The sequence below is a fragment of the Aethalodelphis obliquidens genome, unplaced genomic scaffold, assembly GCF_003676395.1.
Source record: "Aethalodelphis obliquidens isolate GAN/ISIS:26980383/991018 unplaced genomic scaffold, ASM367639v1 scaffold128, whole genome shotgun sequence".
Taxonomy (NCBI): domain Eukaryota; kingdom Metazoa; phylum Chordata; class Mammalia; order Artiodactyla; family Delphinidae; genus Aethalodelphis; species Aethalodelphis obliquidens.
In genome coordinates this window covers 396399-418870 of record NW_020838072.1, presented here as the reverse complement: position 1 = coordinate 418870, position 22472 = coordinate 396399, and the positions used below count along the sequence as shown (strand labels likewise).

Below are 22472 nucleotides of genomic sequence, written 5' to 3'. Positions count from 1 at the left end.
TAGTTGATTCGCACAACAATCAATGGAGGACTTCCCTGGTGGCACAGTGGTTAAGAATCCGCCTGCCAATGCAGAGGACACAGGTTCGAGCCCTGGTCCGGGAAAATCTCACATGCCGCAGAGCAACAAAGCCCATGTGCCCCAGCTACTGAGCCTGTGCTCTAGAGCCCGCAAGCCACAACTCCTGAGCCCGCGTGCCACAACTACTGAAGCCCGCGCGCCTAGAGTCCGTGCTCCACAACAAGAGAAGCCACCCCAATGAGAAGCCCGCGCACTGCAGCAAACAGTAGCCTCCGCTCATCACAACTAGAGAAAGCCTGCGTGCAGCAATGAAGACCCAACGCAGCCAAAAAAAAAAAAAAAAAAGGCAAAGTGCAGCAGAGATTCATAAAAGTGTCTTTTCACAATGAATTCCAGAAATTGCAATTATGTCTGTCTTTTTTTTCAAGACTGATTCTAGTGGGTTTGATTTGTCTCCAAGTTAAAAGTTTTAAACATACAATTCAAAGTGGCCACACAGAATGATGGAATTGAAATAATATGTCTGTTTCCTCATCCTTACATTTTATTGTGGGGACTGTATTTCAAATGTACAATTTAAAGCAGGGTATGGCGGGAGGGGGTAATTAGAGGCATTAAGGAGCTCAAAGCCAGAACCAAAGATTCAGAACCTTTACAAATTCACTCTTAAAACATGGCGGCTAGGGGCTTCCCTGGTGGCGCAGTGGTTGAGAGTCCGCCTGCCGATGCAGGGGACATGGGTTCGTGCCCCGGTCCGGGAAGATCCCACATGCCGCGGAGCAGTTAGGCCCGTGAGCCATGGCCGCTGAGCCTGCGCGTCCGGAGCCTGTGCTCCGCAACGGGGGAGGCCACAACAGTGAGAGGCCCGTGTACGGCAAAAAAAAAGGAGTGAAATTTTGACACATTCTATTCCATGGATGGATCTTGAAGACATTAATGCAAAGTGAATTAAGCCAGACGCAGACGGACAACTATTGTATGATTCCACTTCTATGAGGTACCTAGGTAGTCAAATTCATAGAGAGGGAAAGTAAAAAGATGGTTGCCAGGGGCCGGGAGGGGAGGATGAGGAGTTATTGCTTAGTGGGCAGAGAGTTTTTGTTTGGGATGATGAAAAAGTTCTGGGGATGGATGGTGGAGACTGCACAACAATGTGAATGTAATTAATGCCACTGAACTGTAAACGTGTAAATAGTTAAAATAGTAAACTTTATTTGATGTACATTTTACAATAAAAAATAAATTGGAAAAATTGCTAAGTAAACAGAAACCAAGGGGAAAACTCACTTTAACCCAAATAATAGTAATAATTAAAAAAAAAAAGCATGCTGCTGAGTCTGCGTGTCAGGGGCTGACTTGGTACTAATTTGCCTGCAGAATGTAATGTTTATTAAAGAGTAATTTTAAAATGTGCTAATCTGCAGGGAGATCAGCTCGGTGCTCTGTGACCACCTAGAGGGGTGGGATAGGGAGGTTGGGAGGGAGATGCAAGAGGGAAGAGTTATGGGGATATATGTATATGTACAGCTGATTCACTTTGTTATACAGCAGAAACTGACACACCATTGTAAAGCAATTATACTCCAATAAAGATGTTAAAAAAAAACCCATGAAATGTTAACATCAAAAAAAATAATTAAAAAAAAAGTGCTAATCTGAAGGTTCTTTATTGTTAAAACAGGAACCACAACAACTGTTAGACCCACAACGTGGGCTCCTTGGGGAGGCCATCTGCAAGCGCCCGCTGAAAGCAAAGACCCAGCCTGGGGACTCCAGGCCGCCTATGACGTGAAGTTTCTCCACCGCGCTTCTCAGTGCTCACCCAGCAGACAAAACACACGTTAATGCAATTAAAGTGTCAATTCCAGCAATAAAAAGAAATGAGCTATCAAGCCACGAAAACACATGAGGAAACTCAAATGAATATTGTAAGTGAAAGAAGCCAATCTGAAAAGGCTGCACACTGTGGGATTCCAACTATATGACATTCTGGAAAAGGCAGAACTATGGAGGCAGTGAAAAAAGATCAGTGTTGGCAGGGGTTGGAGGGGAGGAAGGGATGAACAAGGTGGCACACAGAGGATTTTTAAGGCAGTGAAACTATTCCGTAGGATGCTGCAATGGTGGATACATGTCATCACACGTTTGTTAAAACCCGTAGAGTGTACAATACAAAGAGTGATCCCTAATGTAAACTATAGACTTTGGTTCATTATTTTGTATCAATATTGACTCACCTATCATAACAAATGTACCACACTAATGCAAGATGTTAGTAATAGGGGAAATTGGGGAGGATGGGGTGGGTATAGGGGAACTCTCTACTTACTAATAAATTTTTCTATAAACCTAAAACTGCTCTACAAATCAAGTTTATTAATTTAAAACAAAGCATTATTTCACTTTTCCTTTTTTGTACCATAATATTTACCTCATTTATTGCCTTAGCAATGACATTGTTTAGAATCGCCAGTGCACAGGGACAGTAAAAACCAGCCGGACATTTTAGTCTCCAGTGAGGTCCTCTGCTCTGAACTGCTTGGATGTCTGGGCCTGGCGGTGTGTGCCCAGAACCCAGCACAGTAGCTTCTGAGAGCAAGGCGTTCGGTGCTGGCTATGGACTGAGTGGATCTGAGACTTGTGGGCTGTGGGCCTACAGCTTTTGCTCAGGGTTCCGAATGTAAACATGGCTGAAGAGTTGAAATGTTTTTGCAGAAGTGATTCCTCAGCCAATGAGGAGGAGGTTAATCTCCAGGACTTGGACTTCTTGATCAAATGAGCCTGCAATGCCTTGAAGGTAGCAATTCCACCTGACCTCATTCAGAACATTTTTCTTCCATAGACCTTTTTTTTTTTTTTGCGGTACGAGGGCCTCTCACTGTTGTGGCCTCTCCTGTTGCGGAGCACAGGCTCTGGACGCGCAGGCTCAGCGGCCATGGCTCACGGGCTCCGCCGCTCCACGGCATGTGGGATCTTCCCGGACCGGGGCACGAACCCGCGTCCCCTGCATCGGCAGGCGGACTCTCAACCACTGCGCCACCAGGGAAGCCCTTCCCATAGACCTTTGATTACTGATTCAGAACCATTTATTCTGTGTCCTTTATTGGGAACTCCGTATTTTTTTTTTTTACATCTTTATTGGGGTATAATTGCTTTATAATGGTGTGTTAGTTTCTGCTTTATAACAAAGTGAATCAGTTATACATATACATATGTTCCCATATCTCTTCCCTCTTGCGTCTCCCTCCCTCCCACCCTCCCTATCCCACCCCTCCAGGAGGTCACAAAGCACCGAGCTGATCTCCCTGTGCTATGCGGCTGCTTCCCACTAGCTATCTGTTTTACGTTTGGTAGTGTATATATGTCCATGCCTCTCTCTCGCTTTGTCACAGCTTACCCTTCCCCCTCCCCATATCCTCAAGTCCATTCTCTAGTAGGACTGTGTCTTTATTCCTGTCTTATCCCTAGGTTCTTCATGACATTTTTTTTTCTTAAATTCCATATATATGTGTTAGCATACGGTATTTGTCTTTCTCTTTCTGACTTACTTCACTCTGTATGACAAACTCTAGGTCTACTCACCTCATTACAAATAGCTCAATTTCATTTCTTTTTATGGTTGAGTAATATTCCATTGTATATATGTGCCACATCTTCTCTATCCATTCATCTGTGGATGGACACTTAGGTTGCTTCCATGTCCTGGCTATTGTAAATAGAGCTGCAATGAACATTTTGGTACATGACTCTTTTTGAATTATGGTTTTCTCAGGGTATATGCCCAGTAGTGGGATTGCGGGGTCATATGGTAGTTCTATTTGTAGTTTTTTAAGGAACCTCCATACTGTTCTCCATAGTGGCTGTACCAATTCACATTCCCACCAGTAGTGCAAGAGTGTTCCCTTTTCTCTACACCCTCTCCAGCATTTATTGTTTCTAGATTTTTTGATGATGGCCATTCTGACTGGTGTGAGATGAATGTAGTTTTGATTTGCATTTCTCTAATGATTAATGATGTTGGGAATTCTGTATTTTCAAGAGGCATTTCATTGCTCTATTCTCATAGTCTTTTATGGGCTTGTGCATCTCCCTATGTAATCTTTTGTGTTAAATAGCTGTTTCCTGATATACCTTAGTTATTCTGTTCTCAGCATATCTGTCGTGCTTTCAGCATCGATACTATTTAGTCTATTATCGAGGAATCTTGCTTTTGTTGAGTGAGATATTCTTTTTATTTATTTATTCATTTATTTATTTATTATTGAAGTGTAGTTGATGTACAGTATTATATAAGTTACAGGTTACAGTACAGTGATTCACAATTTTTAAAGGTTATACTCCATTTATAGTTATTATAAAATATTGGCTATATTCCCTGTGTTGTACAATATACACTTGTAGCTTTTTTCTTTTTTCTTTTGAGAATAGATTGCAATCACTGTCTAACCTTCTGTATTTCTTGCAAAGGATTCATTGCTAGTCTCTGAATTAATGTTTGAGGTTCTTTGTGCAGTAAAAGTTCTTCTTTGGTTTCAGAAAACTCGACTTCCTGTTTATTCATACTTCCTTGAGTAAAATCTTGTTGATCTTTTTGTTCTTACTGATAATTTATTTTGAGTAGTTTTATAGTTTATGTAAATATTTTAATGGATTTTAAAAGGAGTGAGTTCTTGGGGGTATTATTTGCACTACCATTAGCCTGAGAGCACTTTCATATGTGAGAAGCCACCTGGCCGGGGTGGGGGCAGGCACTGAGGAGATCATCGGACAAGGACACCGAATGGGCTGTGAACTGGGGCCATGTGCTGCAGGGCCTTCGGACGGAGTTAGGGTGTTGCACCTTACCCTGAGAGCTGTGCCAAATGGAGAGCAGTGAGGAGTATTACAGGGAAATAGTATCATCCTCTTTGGTTTAAGGAAGATTATCTAGGTAAGGAGATCAGCTTTGGTGAGGTGAGCAGAGAGATAAAATGGGGGCCAAAATACAGACTTTCCAATATTGTTACTTTTGAAAAGCTCTAAAAAGCACAAGTCTTCCTGCAGAGCCACCTCGTCCTATGCCTCTTGTACTCATAGACCTGCAGGCTGCCAGCCATACCTTAAGCTCAGCTTGTGGGTAGATTCCTGCCAGTGAGAACAATGTGTATCCCTTGGATGCATGGCTCTTAAGGTGCAGAAGAAGCAGGGGTATATTTGGACAGGGCTCAGGCTTCGGTGTCAGACACACCTGGTTTGAGTCCGGATTCTGCCACTTCCTAGATGATGGTCATGGGCAAGTCACTTAATCTTTCAGAAAGTTCTCATTTTTAGACCAAAGTATGAGAGGCCTCTTCCCTGGGCCCCTGGCTTTAGAAGGCCCTGCTGCCCACAGGGAATCTATGCCAATGATCAAGGCCCACATGTTAGTCTATGTGAATGGTGCCCCCCAGACTTGTGCAGTGCACATCCTGTGCAACTGCCCAGTGTGGACTGCTAATAATAGTGAAAAGAGGAGGCAGGATTGAGGACACTAAAGGGGTAAAATCCAGCCTTGGCCGGTGTCAGGATGTGACCAGTAGAATGATGGGGCCATCAACAGCCAGAGGAAAATATGGCAGAAACTTGAGAGGTCAATTTTAGGTGTGTTAAGACTTTGGCCCTGCCAAACAGCCATCCAGAGCTATCCAGCAGCCCAAACTCATGAGGGTCTCAGGGCTTGACACAGCTTTGGAAATCACTGGCATCAGGGTCATGGTTGAGGCCTGGTGGCTGAGCAAGGCCTCTGAGGGAAAGCCTATAGGTCGTAGTGAGAATTGAGCCTATTCTCCTGGGGGGGCATATGTGTTTGATGGACATGAGAGTAAAAAGGGGCCATGAGAAGAGCAGAGGGCTTTAGGGTTCTGGGATAATGGGACGTCACTGGTGGTACATCCCAGGAGTAGAGGGTTTTGAGAGATCAGTGAAGACAGAATCATTTGCCTAGAAGACAGTTCTTTCTGGAGGAACAAAGACACGGTGAGTGAGTAGTGTGGATGTTGAAGCCAGGAGGTTGTCTACACCTGCAGAAACGTGGTGGTGATAGGAAGCAGGGAGAAAGGCGGTGAGCTTGAGGGCAGAGCAGGATCAGGCCGACAGTCCTGAGAGCACGGTGAGGGGAGGAGCTGCAGAAGGAGGATAGTTGACGAGGCATGTCAGAGGGGAAGCAAAGGGTGCAAATCAAGAGAAAACGTCCGGGGGGAGGGGAGTAGTCCCAAGGAGTAGGAGTCAATGTGTGCGAAGAAAAGAGACAAAATAGGGAAGATATTTGAAGGGTAGGGAAGGGCTATTGGGCCTGGGTTTGGGCTTGCTGGCAGAGGAAGAGAGCAGGTAGCTGCCAAGGCTTCTGCAGGTGGGAGTCAGGGTAGCATTGGAAGCATCTAGATTTTTTTTTTTTTTTAAGAAGATGTTGTGGGTAGGAGTTTATTAATTCATTCATTTTTGGCTGTGTTGGGTCTTCGTTTCTGTGCGAGGGCTTTCTCTAGTTGCGGCAAGCGGGGGCCACTCTTCATTGCGGCGCGCGGGCCTCTCACTATTGCGGCCTCTCTTGTTGCAGAGCACAGGCTCCAGACACGCAGGCTCAGTCGTTGTGGCTCACGGGCCTAGTTGCTCCGTGGCATGTGGGATCTTCCCAGACCAGGGCTCAAACCTGTGTCCCTTGCATTGGAAGGCAGACTCCCAACCACTGCGCCACCAGGGAAGCCCTGGATCTAGATTTTGATGAAGCTTTGATTATGTCTTCTATGGTGTCTTCTATGTGTGGTCCTCTTGCGTCTTCTGTGGTGTGCTTGTGTCTCTGACGGGAACGTGCGCTGTTACATGTGTTTAATGTATTTCAGCTGATCCCCCGCTCCCTAAGGGTATCAATTCATTTCTTCTTACAGGACAATGAGTGCCTATTATTTTCAGAGTACAATGGGAGACATAAAATGACTAACAGCTCTCCTAGGTTAAGCAGCCTACAAGAGCATCAGCAGAACTTGTGATAAGATTGTCGAACAAGTTTGCATAGCTAGCTATGTAGGGTTAAATAATATGGACAAAATTAAGATTCAACACTGGCGGGGAGGATGGGTTAAACAGCCCATTTAGGATGGTTAAGGTTCAAGTGCCGCGTGTAGACGTAAAAACACAAGATGAATTGCATAAAGGCTGGAGCTCGGGAGCCTGACTTGGCAGTAGTTCACATAAGGGGTCACTCTGTGGTCCATAACTCAGTCTTGGACTCTTTAGTGACTTAAAGCTTTGTATATGCCCAGAGTGATAACGATAGCTTCTATACCTGCCACATCTCAGATGGCTGGTACTTTTACTCCTCTAGTATTTCTTTTTGATCCTCATATCCATATTATGTGGTGTTATTAGCCTGCTTTACAGACAAAGAAAAGGACACAGGGAGATGAAACAGCTCATCTCACGTCACACAACCGGGAAGTGAGGGAGCCATGTTCTTTCCACTGAGCCACACAGCCCTCAGCGTGACTCAGCTGCTTAAAAAGCTAATAAACTTTGGTGTGTGTTAATAAAAATGGCGTGTCCAGGTTGTGGGACTCCGTGGTGTCTGTGTGCTTGGTTTAGGCCAGCCAGATCCCATCTGGGACGTTGGTCATTTCTAGAGATCCCACTATAATGAAGGATGCTCTAGGTGTGAACAGGGATATGGTGGGGGTAGTATAGGGTCACAAGAAGGTTCAGGGAATTAAGGATGCAGTCATGTGGCTCAGAGGGATGAATTGAGATGCTTCTTGGAGTACAAAGAAATTTAGTGGAAATATGATGGAGGCAGATTTAGACTAGTTCAGTTTATAACTGCAACAAGTTGGAATCTTAGCGTTCAATAGTAATGTGTGGATGAGTAAATCCACACAATGAAATACTAGGCAACTCTCTAAAAAGATGTACAGTTGACCCTTGAACAACACGGGTTTGAGCTGCACAGGTTCACTTATACGCCGATTTTTTTTTTTAATCTTTAAAAATTTATTTTTGGCTGCACTGGGTCTTCGTCGCTGCACGTGGGCTTTCTCTAGTTGGGGCGAGTGGGGGCTACTCTTCATCGCAGTGCTCCGGCTTCTCATTTCGGTGGCTTCTCTTGTTGCAGAGCACGGACTCTCGGCACGTGGCCTCAGTAGTTGTGGCACCCAGGCTTAGTTGCTCTGTGGTATGTGGGATCCTCCCGGACCAGGGATCGAACGCATGTCCCCTGCATTGGCAGGTGGATTCTTAACCACTGCACCGTCAGGGAAGTCCCAACGCAGATTGTTTTCAATAGTAGATACTACAGTCCTACAGGATCCAAGTTGGTTGAGTGGGTAGACGTGGAACCTCAGATACCAAGGAGCTGCAGGTACAGAGGGTGGACTAGTAATTAATCTGGGGCTCTTTGTGCAGAGGGTTGGTGCGCCTAACCACCGCGTTGTTCAAGGGTCAACTATAGTTCTGTATTAGTTCTGTATTACTGATACTTGAAGATATGTTAAGTGAAAGAAGATCACAACATGGTATTATTGTTTTATTCCATTAAAATATATATATATATATATACACACACACATATGGTTATATTTAAATAGTCAGAAAATGTTTGTGACCAATAATATGTGGTTCTCTTGTAGTGGGATTTCAAATAACTTTTTAAAACTCCTGTCTTCTAATTTTTCTATATTTAATACGGAATTTGTATAAGAAGAGATGAAAGCGTATTTATATTACCCAGTAGTGAGTCAGTCCCTGCCGAAGCAGTAATCTCCTAGCCCCTCACCTCAGGGTCTGGAAATGGGGCCAACACAACAGGGGCTGGGAAAGGGGACACTAGGTCTCTTTCAACTCAAAGATGTCAAGTGGAAAGCAGGTTACCAAACAGTGTGACCCCACTTTCATAAAACACACGAACATCTGTGAGAAGCCCTGGTGACCCTGGTGTGCCCAGGCATTTCCAGAGGGTTCCTTTGCAACTGAAACAGAGAAGAGAACCCCCAAGGCTGTCATCTGGCACCCCTATTGCAATGATGGGGTTTTCACGCAAATGTCCTCAGAGAGGAGCTTTCCTGTCTAGTGACCTAACAGGATACTGGCATCAACTGGAGAGAGTGCTGGACTGCGGGGTTGGTTGTCCCTCAGAGATGCTGAATGCATTTTAGTCCGATGCTTCAAGCAGAAGGGATGGTTTCTCCTCCTCCCATTTGCCCTTCTGTCTTTTCCTTTCTTCAACTTATAGTTCCCTTTTCAGCCATCAACATAATTGGCAATCTGAATGAAAAGAGGTAGCCCCAGGCATGGGAACTTATGGGAAAGCTCATCTCTCCAAAGATAGGCCCTTCCTACTGGATGTGCTGCTGAGGCCATCAGAATGGAGCAGGATGCAACAATCCTTAGCAAACAGTACATCAGAAGTGAACAATCTTAATGGGGGCGGGGGGTGGGAGTCTCCAAACTGAATGGAAAGATGGGACAAAAAGATCAAAGGGGAAAAACAAACAAAAAGAGAAACAGATGAGTAAAAGGCCACGTCTACTTTCCCCCTTTATAGCAGCTTTAACAGCTTCCAGTCTTTGAACATCACTTTATGCGGGAGGTGGAAGGGGAACAGGCTATTAGTCAGGGCTTCCTTTGTGTACCTACAACCTGCAGGGGGAGGGTGGGATTACAGGGAATCTTAAATACCACAATCTGGGCCCAATTCAAGGGGGTGGGTGGGGTGGGGGAAGAAGCCACACAGAATTTGAGTGCAAAAAATAAATATAAAATTTATTAAAACACCCACAATATTTTAAAGATACCAGGAGTAATACAGTTCACAAACCCAGTTGTTTGTGTAAATTATAATAAAATACAAATCAAAAAAGGATACATACTTGCAATTTCTAGGCACCCTAAATTAAATCTGCTGAAACACTGGGGGAGAAGGGAAGGCAAGGAGGGTAGCTCAGGAGGCAAACCAATAAAGTGGGAGGAAAAAATATTAACAAAAAAGTAAAAATTATACAAAATAAAATTATCAGCATAAATTTACTGTACTAAGAATATCTACAGTTTAATAATACACATCCTATTGCCTTGAGACATTGCAAAAATCTACCATTCATCCATCAACCCCAGATAAACTTCATTTCAAGTAGCCACAGTTACAAAGTCAAGACGGAATATTCAAGTATGGTTGTTAAGTTCACCTCCATTGGAAGCCAAGTAACCAAACAGGAATTCAAAGAGAGAAGAAATAAAACACACCAAAAAGCTACAGGGGTTCTAGATGAAGTCTAATGCATTAATATGCCACAATATGACCTGTCCTTGTTTCTTTTTTTTTTTAAATTAGAATACGTGAAAAAGAAATTACATCGCTCCTGTTTTTCTCCTCCTTTTTCCCCTCAAAAGAAAAAAAAGTACTGGAACCAAGAAAATTTGGATGTTCAAATGAGCCAAATAGTATTTTTTAAATCCTCACGTGAATAATGATGAGTTATCCCTGAATGACAGGTAGTCAAAATGAGAAAAGAGCGCAAACAATACCACTACAAAAAGCATCCCTGATATCAGAATAGAAGCAAACAAGGAAGTAGGCCAATTCTCACTGATTCTTAGGCAAAAAGCAACTTTAGACTTTGCATTTCTGTGCTGCAGTCTCTGCTCAGGGAAGAAGCCTATTGCTTTGCTCTTGTCGGCAGCTCTGCAGAAGGAAGGGCTGGGAGTGCCAAGACAGGGGCCTCACACATGGAAAAACTCTTTGCACATGTGGGTGTGGGACTATATAACCTATGTTGGGGGTATGCACCCCCAAAAATGTTCATTTTGGTCCAGGGTATGTTGAAGCTGGCCATGTACTACAGCAGATGCAACTGGCTAATAAAACTAGGTTTTGAGGGAGTCATTTCAAATGACAGCAACGATGACTGAAAAAGCTCAATGAGATGGGCATGGGAAATTCACATTTTATTCAAAAGCAAAAAAAGGAAATGAAATAAAGTCAACCACAGTCCTTCCTTTAGGCATTCTGCCATTTTAACTGAAGAATGAAACACAAAATGACCCCAGATTCTTCAAGGTCAGGTATGTCACCAAATGGACAACCTGTATGTATCAGACCCTCATGGAATCTACTTTACCAAAGTTGTCACGGTGTCCCATTTTTGAGGTATTTAAAAAAATTATTGTGACAGTGGATGACACAAAATGGAGCTTCCTGTTGAGTTTTTAAAATATCAACTTTTGTGGACCCAAGAAGAAATTTAGAATAGCACCAACTAAAAAGAGCCTCAGTGGCACTGAGTGAGCAAAGCTCCTTCCTTTAAGTTTGAACATGAGGGGTTCCCAATGAGAAGCAGAAGCATTGCTGGGGCAAAGGCTGTGGGGAGCAAAGGAATGAGACCCCCGCCCACCATGGTCCTGGCCAGTGCTAGGTGAGGAAGGAGGCCCATCTGGCCCACCTTGGTATGCAGAGCACCTTTGGAACCCTCAGAGACATCTACTTGGCACCCTGGACTGCAGGAGGAAAACATGTGTTGGCTATGAGAATGCCTGCCACGTTAGAAGAGGCAGGAGTACCCAACTCCCCTTCCTCCAAAAAAAAAAAAAGAAAAAAGAAAAGCCCTTCACACCTCCTTTCTTATCAGGCCTAAGAGGACAGATGTGAAACGAGAGCGCCCCGCCACCTCCAAGCCAGGAAGGCCCATTCCCCTGTCGTAATAAGGGGGCTGGCTGCCTTCGAGACTTGCCTTTCTATTTGGCCAGCAAGGGAAGAATAAAACAAAACAGAAAAACTGCTCAGAGCAGGTTCTAGCACGTAAACAGAGGTCTAAGGAGACAGCACCAAAAGGGGGGAGGGGGGGGAGAAGCCAAGAGAGACTGGAGCCCACCTTGTTTTTGGTTGGTTGTGGTTTCAGAACCTTGATAGCACCTCAGCAGGACAGGATCAGGGACAGTCACATTAAAACACCATAGCACCATTTTATTTATACTATTTCAATTCATAAAAATGCTTCCTAGTCCATAAAACACACTTCAGTAACAAAAGGAAAGAGAGATTGGTTGAGGCACGTCAGGGCTATCATTTTAATTTTCCACAGCACTGCCTTGGTGTGAGATCTGGCGGTGGTTAACTTCATGAAGCCTGGCCGGGTTCTCTCAGTGGAATCAGGTTACCATCTACTTACTCACTGTCACCCGTCCTCGCACACCCACTGCTGCCTGGTACAAAGCAATTAAGATCTGCTCTTTCTTTCCTTACTTTAGCACTTTAAAAGTCCCTTGTTCTGCAAACTACTGTTTCCAAAAGAGGCTGGTGAAAGGACCAAGAGGGGTGGGTATGATCTCTTTCCATGCATACCTGTCATCTCAGTGAGACAGCAAAGCAGTACCCACGAAGCCAGAGTGTGGGAAACCTAGGCCCTGCCAAAAAACACACCAAACAACAACAAAAACAAGAAACCTCAAAATCCATGAAACACCTTACTCAAGATTTCTGATGGTTAGATAACGGTTTCTTGAGCTAGCACCAGTTATTTTGCGAGAACCTGCCGCAAAGCGATTTTTATTTTAAAAACCTCTTAGCACAAAACTTTGCAAGTACTTTCCTTGCAAGCAAAAGGCAGGGAAAACAGAAGAAAAGAAGAACCAAATGTCTGCACTGCATGTGGATGGCGTCTGTGGACAGGGCACACTGGGGGATGACTCTTAAGACTCCATCATTTCCGCTGCTATACTATTATTAAAACTTGATCATGTTGTTAGGTTCTTTAGTTGCAATGGCTTTATTTTTCTTCTCATGATAAAAATGTCTGTTAATCATCTTTAGGACTTAAAAAATGATAGTGCCAGTAAAAAATAAAAATTTGATTTTTCTCTTTAAGAAACCTTCAGCAGCAAGGGGGGGGGCGATAAAGAGCTGTGCATAGTTACTTTTTAAACATACGTCTAAAGCATGCTAATTTAATGACTGAGATTTGAGGTAGGTTATACATGTAGTGTGTAAAAATCAGCATGGGCTTGAGCATGGCAACAGCACCACCTAATTTCTGAAACACCGTTCTGAAGGGCATGGGGACGTCCAATGGAGACTGCCTCTTGACTCGCTTCTCAGCAGTCTATTTGCTGATCTAGAATTTATGAACCGAAGGCTGTTTGGGCTGGGGGGACAGACATCACATGCTTTTAGCTTGTATTGGTTTCTTCTTTCATCTAATGGCTTTGCTACCAAAGGGGGATGAGGGGAAGAGTCTATTTAACACACATCAAGGAGATTCATACATGCCAAGCATCAGAATCACCTGGGTTACACTCAGGACCTTCCAAACCAACAGCCAACCTGGGGCTTTCCCGGGTCATACAGACGGTCACATTCTCCAAATGTTTTGTAAAATATTGTATTTCTTGCTTAAGATAATTTAAAATGAAGTTTTCAAGGCACCCCCGCATCTACCTAAGCACGGAGTCAAATGAGACCTGCATAAAAGTACTGATGCGATAAGCAAAATAGCATTTAAAGGACCCAACTTTTCCTCAAAACTAGAAAATCAGCATGCTCATTAAAGACTCTGCTTCCTTTAGCTTGTCAAACTGAAGGTCAGAGGTTTTCCTATAAATCTGAGTTCTGAATAATTCGAAATCCTGATAAGCTCTTGGGTATTTATTTCAAAAGCAATAATATTTCATTTTTGTCCTGTAAAATAAATGCAACTTTACAGAATATGGTAAAAGTGAAGGATAGACAAAGCACGTTAAATATTCAGCTACTATTTACAATTTCTCCCACAATTACATGTTAAAACATACTTTTTTTCAAGTTGCTGTTTAAATCTAGGCAAAAGTGCTTAAAAAAATTTTTTTTTTCACTATTTACAGTTAAAACCAGACCACATAAATGCTCAGGACATCTCACAGCGACTCTCCGCCAGTGCTTCTGGAACAGTTACAGTAAACACCCAGCGGGTCAATTCTCAGCTCTTACACAAGGCACCTGGAAGCTCAGGAACTTGCCTTTAGCATCATCATCTGATTGTTAAACTCATTTTATGAAGACCCACATCTGAATAAAACTGCTCAATAAATATCTGATGTTTATCTCAGGGCTTGGCTGTCATTCACTGTGGGGCCACATTCCCCTCTGTGTCCTTACGAAGCCTCCCACTCACCACACACATCCACATGGGTAGCTGGATATAATTTCTGCTAATACCACAGGAAAAACAGACACTCCAAGAAGTCTGACTTGCTGTCAACGCATGTTGCTTCCACCGGTCAGGCCCAACCTCTCTCAACGATGTTGAAAAAATTAAGCACCACATTCTCATTTCAAAGAACTGAATGAATGCACCAGAATTTTAGAACGGGCATGTTCGAGTGGGTGGAGAGGGGAGGAAGGAAAGGAGAAAATGACCAAATAGAGAAATGGCACCAATTAGGGAGGACAATCATAGCGACCTGCTGAAAACGTTTGACTCTTGCATTTTAAAATCATTAAGTGTAGGCCCCACTCCCCAGATGATAGCATGGAGGGGGTGGGCTCAGGTATGAGGCATGCACCATTGTCCGATGTGAAATCCAGGGATAAGGAGATGCGTTACTGCTGTCACACTGCTGTGCGGAGCTCCTGCAGACACAGCCTGCCCGAGTCAAGGAAGTCCCAGCACAACACTACAGCACCGCTGGCTTTTCACAGCTTGGGTTCAACTTCCTGTTTTTAAAGATACAGTAGCCCTTTTCGGTATCAGCACAGACTTTGGGGCATTTTTTAAAACAAAAATCTGCCACTAAGACGAATTCCTTCGGCCAGTATTCGTTGGCTAGTCAGCTCGGCGGAAGAGGCTCCTGAGAGCCTCTGGATTCCAGCGCCATCCCGAGGTGCTGCCGAGGGGACCACGGTATCACGTGACTTGATAGCTAAGGGACAGAGAGGATTCAGTGTGGAGACTAGCAAGCTTGAAGCTGTCTACTTCCAACCTGGTTTCTGGGAAAATCTATGCCAGCATCTCAGGTGCCTGGCCTGGGGTGCACCTGCTCCCATCCCCGACTCCAAGCCGGGGACTGGAAAAGGGACCCCAGCTGTTTTCCTACAGATTCTCCCATCCTACCGGAGAGGACAGAAGCTGTCCTGAGGGCTCCCTCCCCTGAAGGGAAGGCATGTCTGTCAGGAGGGATGCAGTGGGTGGCTACAACCTGCACTTGGCTCATGAGGGGCCGATGGCTGAGAGAACCTTGTCAGCTCCCAAGAGGGCCAGGCTCACCAGGCCCAGCACAACTGGGCAGGAATGAGTGCTTCTGGCCTTTCCTGCCGATCCTTTACCATTACAATTGTCACTTTTAAAAAAATCCAATAAATACACATTTTAAATGGAATTTAAAACTACTCCTTTGTGAAAGGACACTATAAACTTTCTTTCCATTATTGTGATATACAAGGATAGAGTTTTAAAAACAAGAGAAAATAAAAGGTCCCCCCAAACAAGGGAGGAAAAAAACCAACGTGGAGATATAAATATTAAGATCACGAAAAAATCACCCGACAGCCGTAGTTTCTTCTTCAAAGTGCTGGGGAATTGGGGGGAAGGGAGGGGCGGGTCAGTTCTGAGGTTTGGACCATAAATACATATATATGCGTATCTATATATGTATATATAGATAAAAAGACTTCTGCACCCCCAACCCGCCCCCAGGTGTGAGGGCGAAAGCACCACAGAGGCAGCTCGGGCCTGGCCCGACGCTGAGGTACGCTGGCTCCCTGGCACCCTGGCGCCTAGATCCAGCGGCTGTAGGGGCCCGTGACCTTCGTGTAGGCGTACGAGGACACGGTGACTGCTGAGTCCGTGGGCACGGCCAGCGCCTGCCGGGTGGGGACAAGCCCCTTCTTTTCCTTATGTTGGGGCTCGGGGACCATGGCACCCCCCCACTTGCGCTTCTTCCCATACAGCTTGGCCTCCTGCTGGCCCAGGCCCAGCCGGGCGGCCTCCTCCTGTCTCGCCCGCGCCCTCTCGGCCAGCTGCTTCATCTTGGCCTCCCAGAGGGCCAGCCCGTGATTGGGCTGGTTGAGGTTCTTGTGCTGGTAGAAGACCAGCGAAATGCGGGTGGGGTGGCAGCGGTTGGGTTTCTTGAGGGGTGTGGTGGCGTGCAGCTCCCGCCGGGCACACTCGATGAGGATGGAGCCGTGAGCGGGGGCCACGGCCACGCCGCCGATATTCTCGTCCAGGAAGTTGTGTTCACTGTCGGACCACAGCTCCTCCTCTGCCTCCTCTGCCCCAGCAGCGCCGCCGCCTCCGCCGCCCTTCTCCTCCTTGACTGTGCCCTTGCTGGGGGGCTCCTCCGCCGTCCCCTCCTCCAGGCCGAAGGGATCCCACAGCTTCTCCTCGGTCTTCAGGGCCCCAAATAGCTTCTCAGTGGGGCCCAGGGGCATGCCAAAGGACTGCCAGGCTTTGTCCAGCTGGCTCACCCCCGGGGTTGGAATCCTTCCCTCCTCCCCTTTCAGGGGGCTCCACAGCTTGTCTTGGAATCTGGGACCACCTTTCAGGGCAGAGTTGAAATCCCCGGCTCCTACTGCCCATGGCTTCTCAGTTAGGCTGGGCCCAGCCAAGGCCGAGGCGCTGTTCGCAAACTTGCAGTGGCTCCACGGCTTGCCCCGCAGCCGTCCTCCGGGCTGCGGGGCTGGCTGCTGTCCCTCGCCAGGGAATAACCCCCACTGATGCTGTCCATCTGGGAAGTGGGAAGGGGCCAGGCAGCCAGCCCCCAAAGAACCAAGCTTATCGGGGACAACAGCAGGGCTCTCTGCAGGAGGGAACACACCCCAGCTGCCACCCACACTGTGAGTCCTCTTGGGGGACACGCTCGGGCCTCCTGAGTACTGTCCCCATAGGTGATTGGGTCCCCCATTCTGAGATGCCTCGGGCAAAGGCATTTTGCCCATCTTGCCGGGCTCTCTGGGTACAGATTCGGTGTGGACCAGTGGATCTACTGGCTCTTGCTTGATGGATCTGTTGTAGCAACTGGAGCTCTGTACAAAGGGAGAGGGGTCCCTGGACACTGCGTGGAGCTGGGGGGCCTTTGGAAGCAGGTACTCCTTGGGGCCTGGGTAAGCAGGCTGCTGGTGGTGTGGAGCAGGGTGGTGGGTGTCTGTGGGAACAGCCTGGCCAGGCAGCTCGGCAAACTCAGCACCACCGTAGGCTGGGCTCAGGCTGTTGTGCAGAGCGTGGAGGTCTGGCTTCTTCTCAAAACTGCTGTTGCTGCCACTGTGCCCCCAGGTGCTAGGACCCAGGAACTGAGAGGGGAAGACGGGGTTACTGGATGGAAAGCCATAGTAGCCAAATGATGGAAGCGCGTACTTGGAGTGGAAGCCGTTGACGGAGGCCAGGCCGGGCTGTGCATAGTAGGAGTGGTAGGAGTACACGCTGTTCACGCTGTACGGGTCGGAGGGCCGGCAACTGCCCAGCACCGAATAGCTCTCCACCACCGCGTTGCCGCTGTACTTGAAGGAGCTGAAGTGGTTCTGTGGCTCCACCTTGAGGGAGGGCTTCAGGCTTTGCCGGGACAATCCACCCTTCAGAGACAGGCCTGAGGAAGACAGGAGGCAAGACAGAGAAGAAGCACAGAGAAGCACAGAGACGGACGCTCCCTCTTGCCAAGAGGTTTCCTCTGCTGGGCGGGCGAGACGAGTGAGGCTGGACTTGCTCCCAGTGCAGCGCAGCGTGGCCCGGCCCCACGGAAGCCCCAGAAGAGCAGCCGGCAGCGCCCAGGGCTCCGGTGTTGTCATTCTTCCCGACTCTAGCGAACTCAACCCGGCCTCACTGAAGGCCCCTCGTGCCAGCCACTGCAGGGACGAGGGCCGCCCCACACCCGAAAACCCTGCTGCAGACCACACGCCTGCCGCCTCGGTACTTTCCGCAGCGAGGAGAGCCGGTGAGCCGGGGGGACGCCCAGCTGCCCTCTGGGAAGACAGGGAGACCGCCTTCATTTGGCTCCCAGGTGCCTCCCATCTGGCCTGGTTTCCCGGGGCTGCTGCAGCTATGGCGCTGACTGACAAAATTAAGACAATTGATGGTCCAGGTGGCTGAGAGACCCCAGTACTTTTCTGTATGGAATTCTACCTCAAGGCAGGAAGAGTGGTGGTAAGGGAGCCGTCCAGGGCCCCCCACCCAACAGTGCCCGTGCCACCCCCGCCGGGCACCCTCTCCCCACACACCTGGGTCAGTGGGGATGCCAGCCAGCTCCAGGGCCTCCTGCTTGATCTTCTCAGGAGTGCTCAGCTTCTCCTTCTGAACCTTCTTCTTCTCGGCTGCCGCCTTCCTGGCTTCCAGCTGCCGCTGGCGGCAGGACTTGGCGGGCTCCGGCAGGCGCCGGACCTCGCGGGGGAAGGCGGTGAGCACCTGGATGGCCCCGCTGCCCACCTTGGCGTTCTGGTTCTCCTCACTGCCAAACTCATCCGTGTTGGCCATCTTGTACAAGGGGAGTACGTGCAGCTGCTCATCCTCGGGAATCTTGCCCACGCAGCGATTGTCTTCCTTGGTCAGGGTGCAGACCTGCCCCAAACATAGAGACGGGGAGGGTGCTTGGGCTTGGGGTAGCCAGACACTGCGCGGGAGGGGCTGAGCGTCCCGCACACAAGGCCGCCCCTTCCCCACGCCGTCCCAGCCCCAGCTATCCACTATTACTTTCCGGAGCATCTAAAAAGCGCATTTGTCTAGCTTTACAGAGTAACGGTATCACCAGCGTTTAGAGTCTGCTCGACAGTTTTCAAAGCACATCCGTTCACTTTGTCTAACAAGGCTCTGGGGGGATAAGATGACCGGCTCAGGGTCACAAGGCCAGAAAGGGGCCAGGTCACGACTGGGAGATGTGCTCTGCCCTCCACTGCCATCATTGCCATTACATGTCAGCACACAGATCTCGGACCTTCCACCATTACCCTCCTTGCCTTCAACACTCAGCCTCCTTTTGCCCTTAAAATTGAAAATTATATATGCTGGTTGTAGAAAATTTAGGCCAGCACGAAGGACATAAAAATTATCTCCATAATCCCACCAACTAGAAATAACCCTTGCATATACTTGGTCATATACACACTCACTTTTTTTTTTTTAGACTTTAATGTTATTTATTTAATGTTATTAAGAACACACTCACTTTTTAATAATTAAATAGGATCATTTATATTATGCATACAGTTTTAGAATAACTTTTTTTTCTTAACACAGTGTATTTTCTTACATGTTAAGTTGCTTCCCCAATATGATTTAAGAGCCACACAATATTATTCCACTGTATCAATGTGTTAATTTAACTAATCCCTCATGACCACTTAAACCTGTTTCCCTATCATAAATAATACTTTTATCCTTTTCACTGGATTTTCTAAGATACTTAATTCCTTAGAATAAAAGCCGTAAGGGAGAACTGCCACATATTGCCAAACTGCGCTCCAAAATGATGATCGTCAGTGTTTCACTTACCCTGGCAGAATGAGTTTCAATTTTCCTATACTTTTGCTGATACTTTTGCTATTAATTTCTTTAAAACTTTCGCCTGTTATCAAAATGTACCTCGTCGTTGGTATGTGTTTCTCTGATTATTAATAAGGTTTGATTGATTTTTTTTCTCATTTACGTTTTACTCTTATATTGACTATATTTTATTTTCTGTATTCCTGATGTTCTGGCATTTGGGGCCTTGATCCTGGAGGGACCGTCCCTCCCCTAAGACTAGCTAATTCCTATAGATAGCAAATGATCCCCTGCCAGTGCAACTCTGATACACAAACCAACCAACCCAGAGTTCCCACCCCCAACCATCTCCTTTATAAAACTCTCACACACCAGGCAAATATTCTCTCTGCCTTAAATCACCCCAGGGCTAGGTATTGACAACTAGGGACCACCTCTATAGCCCAGAGCCCGCAGAAATTATTCAAACTCTCCACCCTCAACTTATTCAGCTTACTTATCCTACCTTGCCCATTCCTTTCCACGAAATCCCCAGGAAAGCTCTGGGCTATTCTCTCCCCTCTCTGCCTCCTGACAAACCCTGCTGCTGCCCAGTGAGCTGCCAAATGAGGACTCCAGGGCTGTAAGTGTCCTCATCCTGGGGCCACTGCACAAAGCTGTGCTGAGGACGCCCTCCCTGTGGTCTCTAGAGGAGTCCAAAAGCACTGACTGCCATCCACAGGAGACTGGTCGATAAGTGGCGGCACAGCCACACACACAGCCTTAGAACGTGCTGCCTATATCCACTGACCAGCAAGCTGTCCACCACATATTCTTGGGTTCAGAAAAGCAAGATCATGGAACAGCACATACACATAGTGTGTAAGATGTATACAACTGTGCACACACACACATTCAGGTGTCTGAATGGACGGCCATCACGATGCTAACACAGGTTACCTATGAGATAACAGGCGTTTTTGCTTTATACTTGCTCGTAGTATTAAAATTATTTTTTACAATAAATAATTGTTTAATTAGAACAAAAAATATTATTCATTTTTGGAAAAAACTTATTTTTCACTCCAAACTCCGGAAGCTCTGGGATCCAAATAACCTCACTGTGCTCCTCTCTCTTGGTGCCCCACCCTCCTTCCCTGCCCCCTCTCCTAATCCTGGAGGGCCCCTCCTTCTTTCTCTGTATTTTAGCTAGAAACCTTCACAATACAGTGTAGACAGAAGCCTGCCCCATCTTGCTTCTCAGTCTTGGACATGGAAAAGGAGGACAAGGTGGAGAAATGAAATCCTAGGGTTGGGCCATTCATCCCCTTGGGGACACAAGCTATACCGACTCTGGGAGCCCCCTTTCAGTTGAATATGCCCGTGCCCTTGCCTCTTCCACAGCCCCCCTGGGAGCCCTGTCTCCTAGGACCTAGTTAAAAAGCAGAGAAGACAGCCACATTACCCCTTCCAGGGTGCCCCCAACCAAGCCCAAACCTCCTCTCTTTTCCATCTGCACTCACTCTTCTGGGGCCAGCATCCAGGCTCATGGCCCTAACTATAAACTCAGTGCTCTCCACTGGCTATGAACTCAGTGCTCCCCAGTCTCAAATTCATTTCTCCAGACCCTCCCTCTCCCCTGCCTACTCTACATCTCCACCTGGACATCAGCAGGCATCTCAAAATAGAATTATTGTTTTTCACCCCAAAACTGGTCTCTCCTGGTATTCTATATCTCAGTAAACACCAACACTTGCCTAGTTGCTCAAGCAACTCACACATCCTAGGTCCACCCCAACAGCAATTACTCTCAGCTACGCCTTCAAAATCAACCCACAACCTGTCCAAGTACTCCCCACACCCCACCCTCACTCCTGCCCGAGCCCTGTCACCTCTGGCCTGGACAAGTGTCCCAGCCTCCTACCTGGCCTGCTTGCTCTGATTCTCCCCCACCCACCCCTACCCCAACATATTTTATTCTCCATCTGCAGGAGCAAGAGAGTGCTTCTGACTTTATAAATGAGATCTCAGGGCTTCCCATCACACTTAGAGCACAACCCACAGCCCTCCCAGCCTCCCATGCTCCCTGCGACCTCACCCCTGCCTGCCCCTCTAATCTCACTCCTCCGAGCCTTTGCCTGCGCTGGTCCTTCTGCCTGGAGCACCCCACCCTCACGCATTCAGTCCCTTACTTCCGCATCTCTGCTCAGGTGCCCCTCCTCATACAGGCCTCTCTCCATGTCATCTAAAATAGCATGTGCTGTCATTTCATCCCTTACCCTACTTCATCTTCTCCTCACAGCCTTCCTTGCTACTGGACATTATATCACATTTTTAGGCAGCACTGTCCGGTTTATTCCCCGGCATCTAGAGCAGTACCTGAGGCACAATAAACATTTGCTCAATGCATGAATCAAAAGGTTGTTTGGACTTAAATCCTAGTGCTCAGAGAGACCTGGAGCACACTTTAGAGAACTGGGAGACAGTGGGTGCCCAAGAGGCTGCATTCTGCAGCACCCAAGCCAGCCTTGCCCCTGCATTTCCCAGAGAAGTGGGCAGGAGCAGGTAGTCTGGCAGGGACCCTCCCTGCCTTGAGCCCACCTATCTGCAGAGAACAGGTGTGCGCCCTCCCAGGATCGTCTCTCAGGTGGGGCTGTGACAGGTCACAGGCTTCCTTACCACCGTGCACCCGTTGTAGAGGTTATGCTGGTCCTTGTGGGCGTGGGCACAGAAGTCCATGCAGGCCGTGACCCCTGAGAAGGGCCGCCCTTCCTTCAGCCCCAGGCGGCAGTCAATCGCTATTTCCTCATTGGTCACCTGTGTGGATGGCCAAGGACAGCTGCTCGAGTGACCTGAGGTGAGTGGCCCTGATTCGGCATGGGGGAGGCCAGGTCTTAGAGGGAAGGAGGGAGGAAGGAGGTTAAGGACCACAGCCATCTTGTACTTGGGCTGTAGGAGGGAGGTTTTCTGGCTGAAGTCCCTATAAGGGGTTACTTCCTTCTGGGTTATCTCAAGTCCCTCTCACCTCGTCTATGGGGT

At 47.3% G+C, this 22472-nt stretch overlaps 1 protein-coding gene across 9 annotated transcripts in view; it reads right to left on the bottom strand.

Moving 5' to 3' along the window:
• Positions 1-15350: 15350 nt before the first annotated feature.
• The window catches only part of TET3 (tet methylcytosine dioxygenase 3), a 111380-nt gene continuing 104258 nt past the window's right edge, over positions 15351-22472 (bottom strand). For 8 of the 9 annotated variants that reach the window (XM_027099092.1, XM_027099093.1, XM_027099094.1 and 5 more), the window contains 3 exons: positions 22113-22250; positions 18197-18533; positions 15351-17568 (listed from right to left, as the gene is read on the bottom strand). In XM_027099092.1, coding sequence (XP_026954893.1) covers positions 15764-17568; positions 18197-18533; positions 22113-22250 — 2280 coding nt within the window. In that variant the 3' untranslated portion in view covers positions 15351-15763. The remainder of the gene's footprint in view (positions 17569-18196; positions 18534-22112; positions 22251-22472) is intronic. The other variant, XM_027099096.1, reaches the window with a different exon arrangement.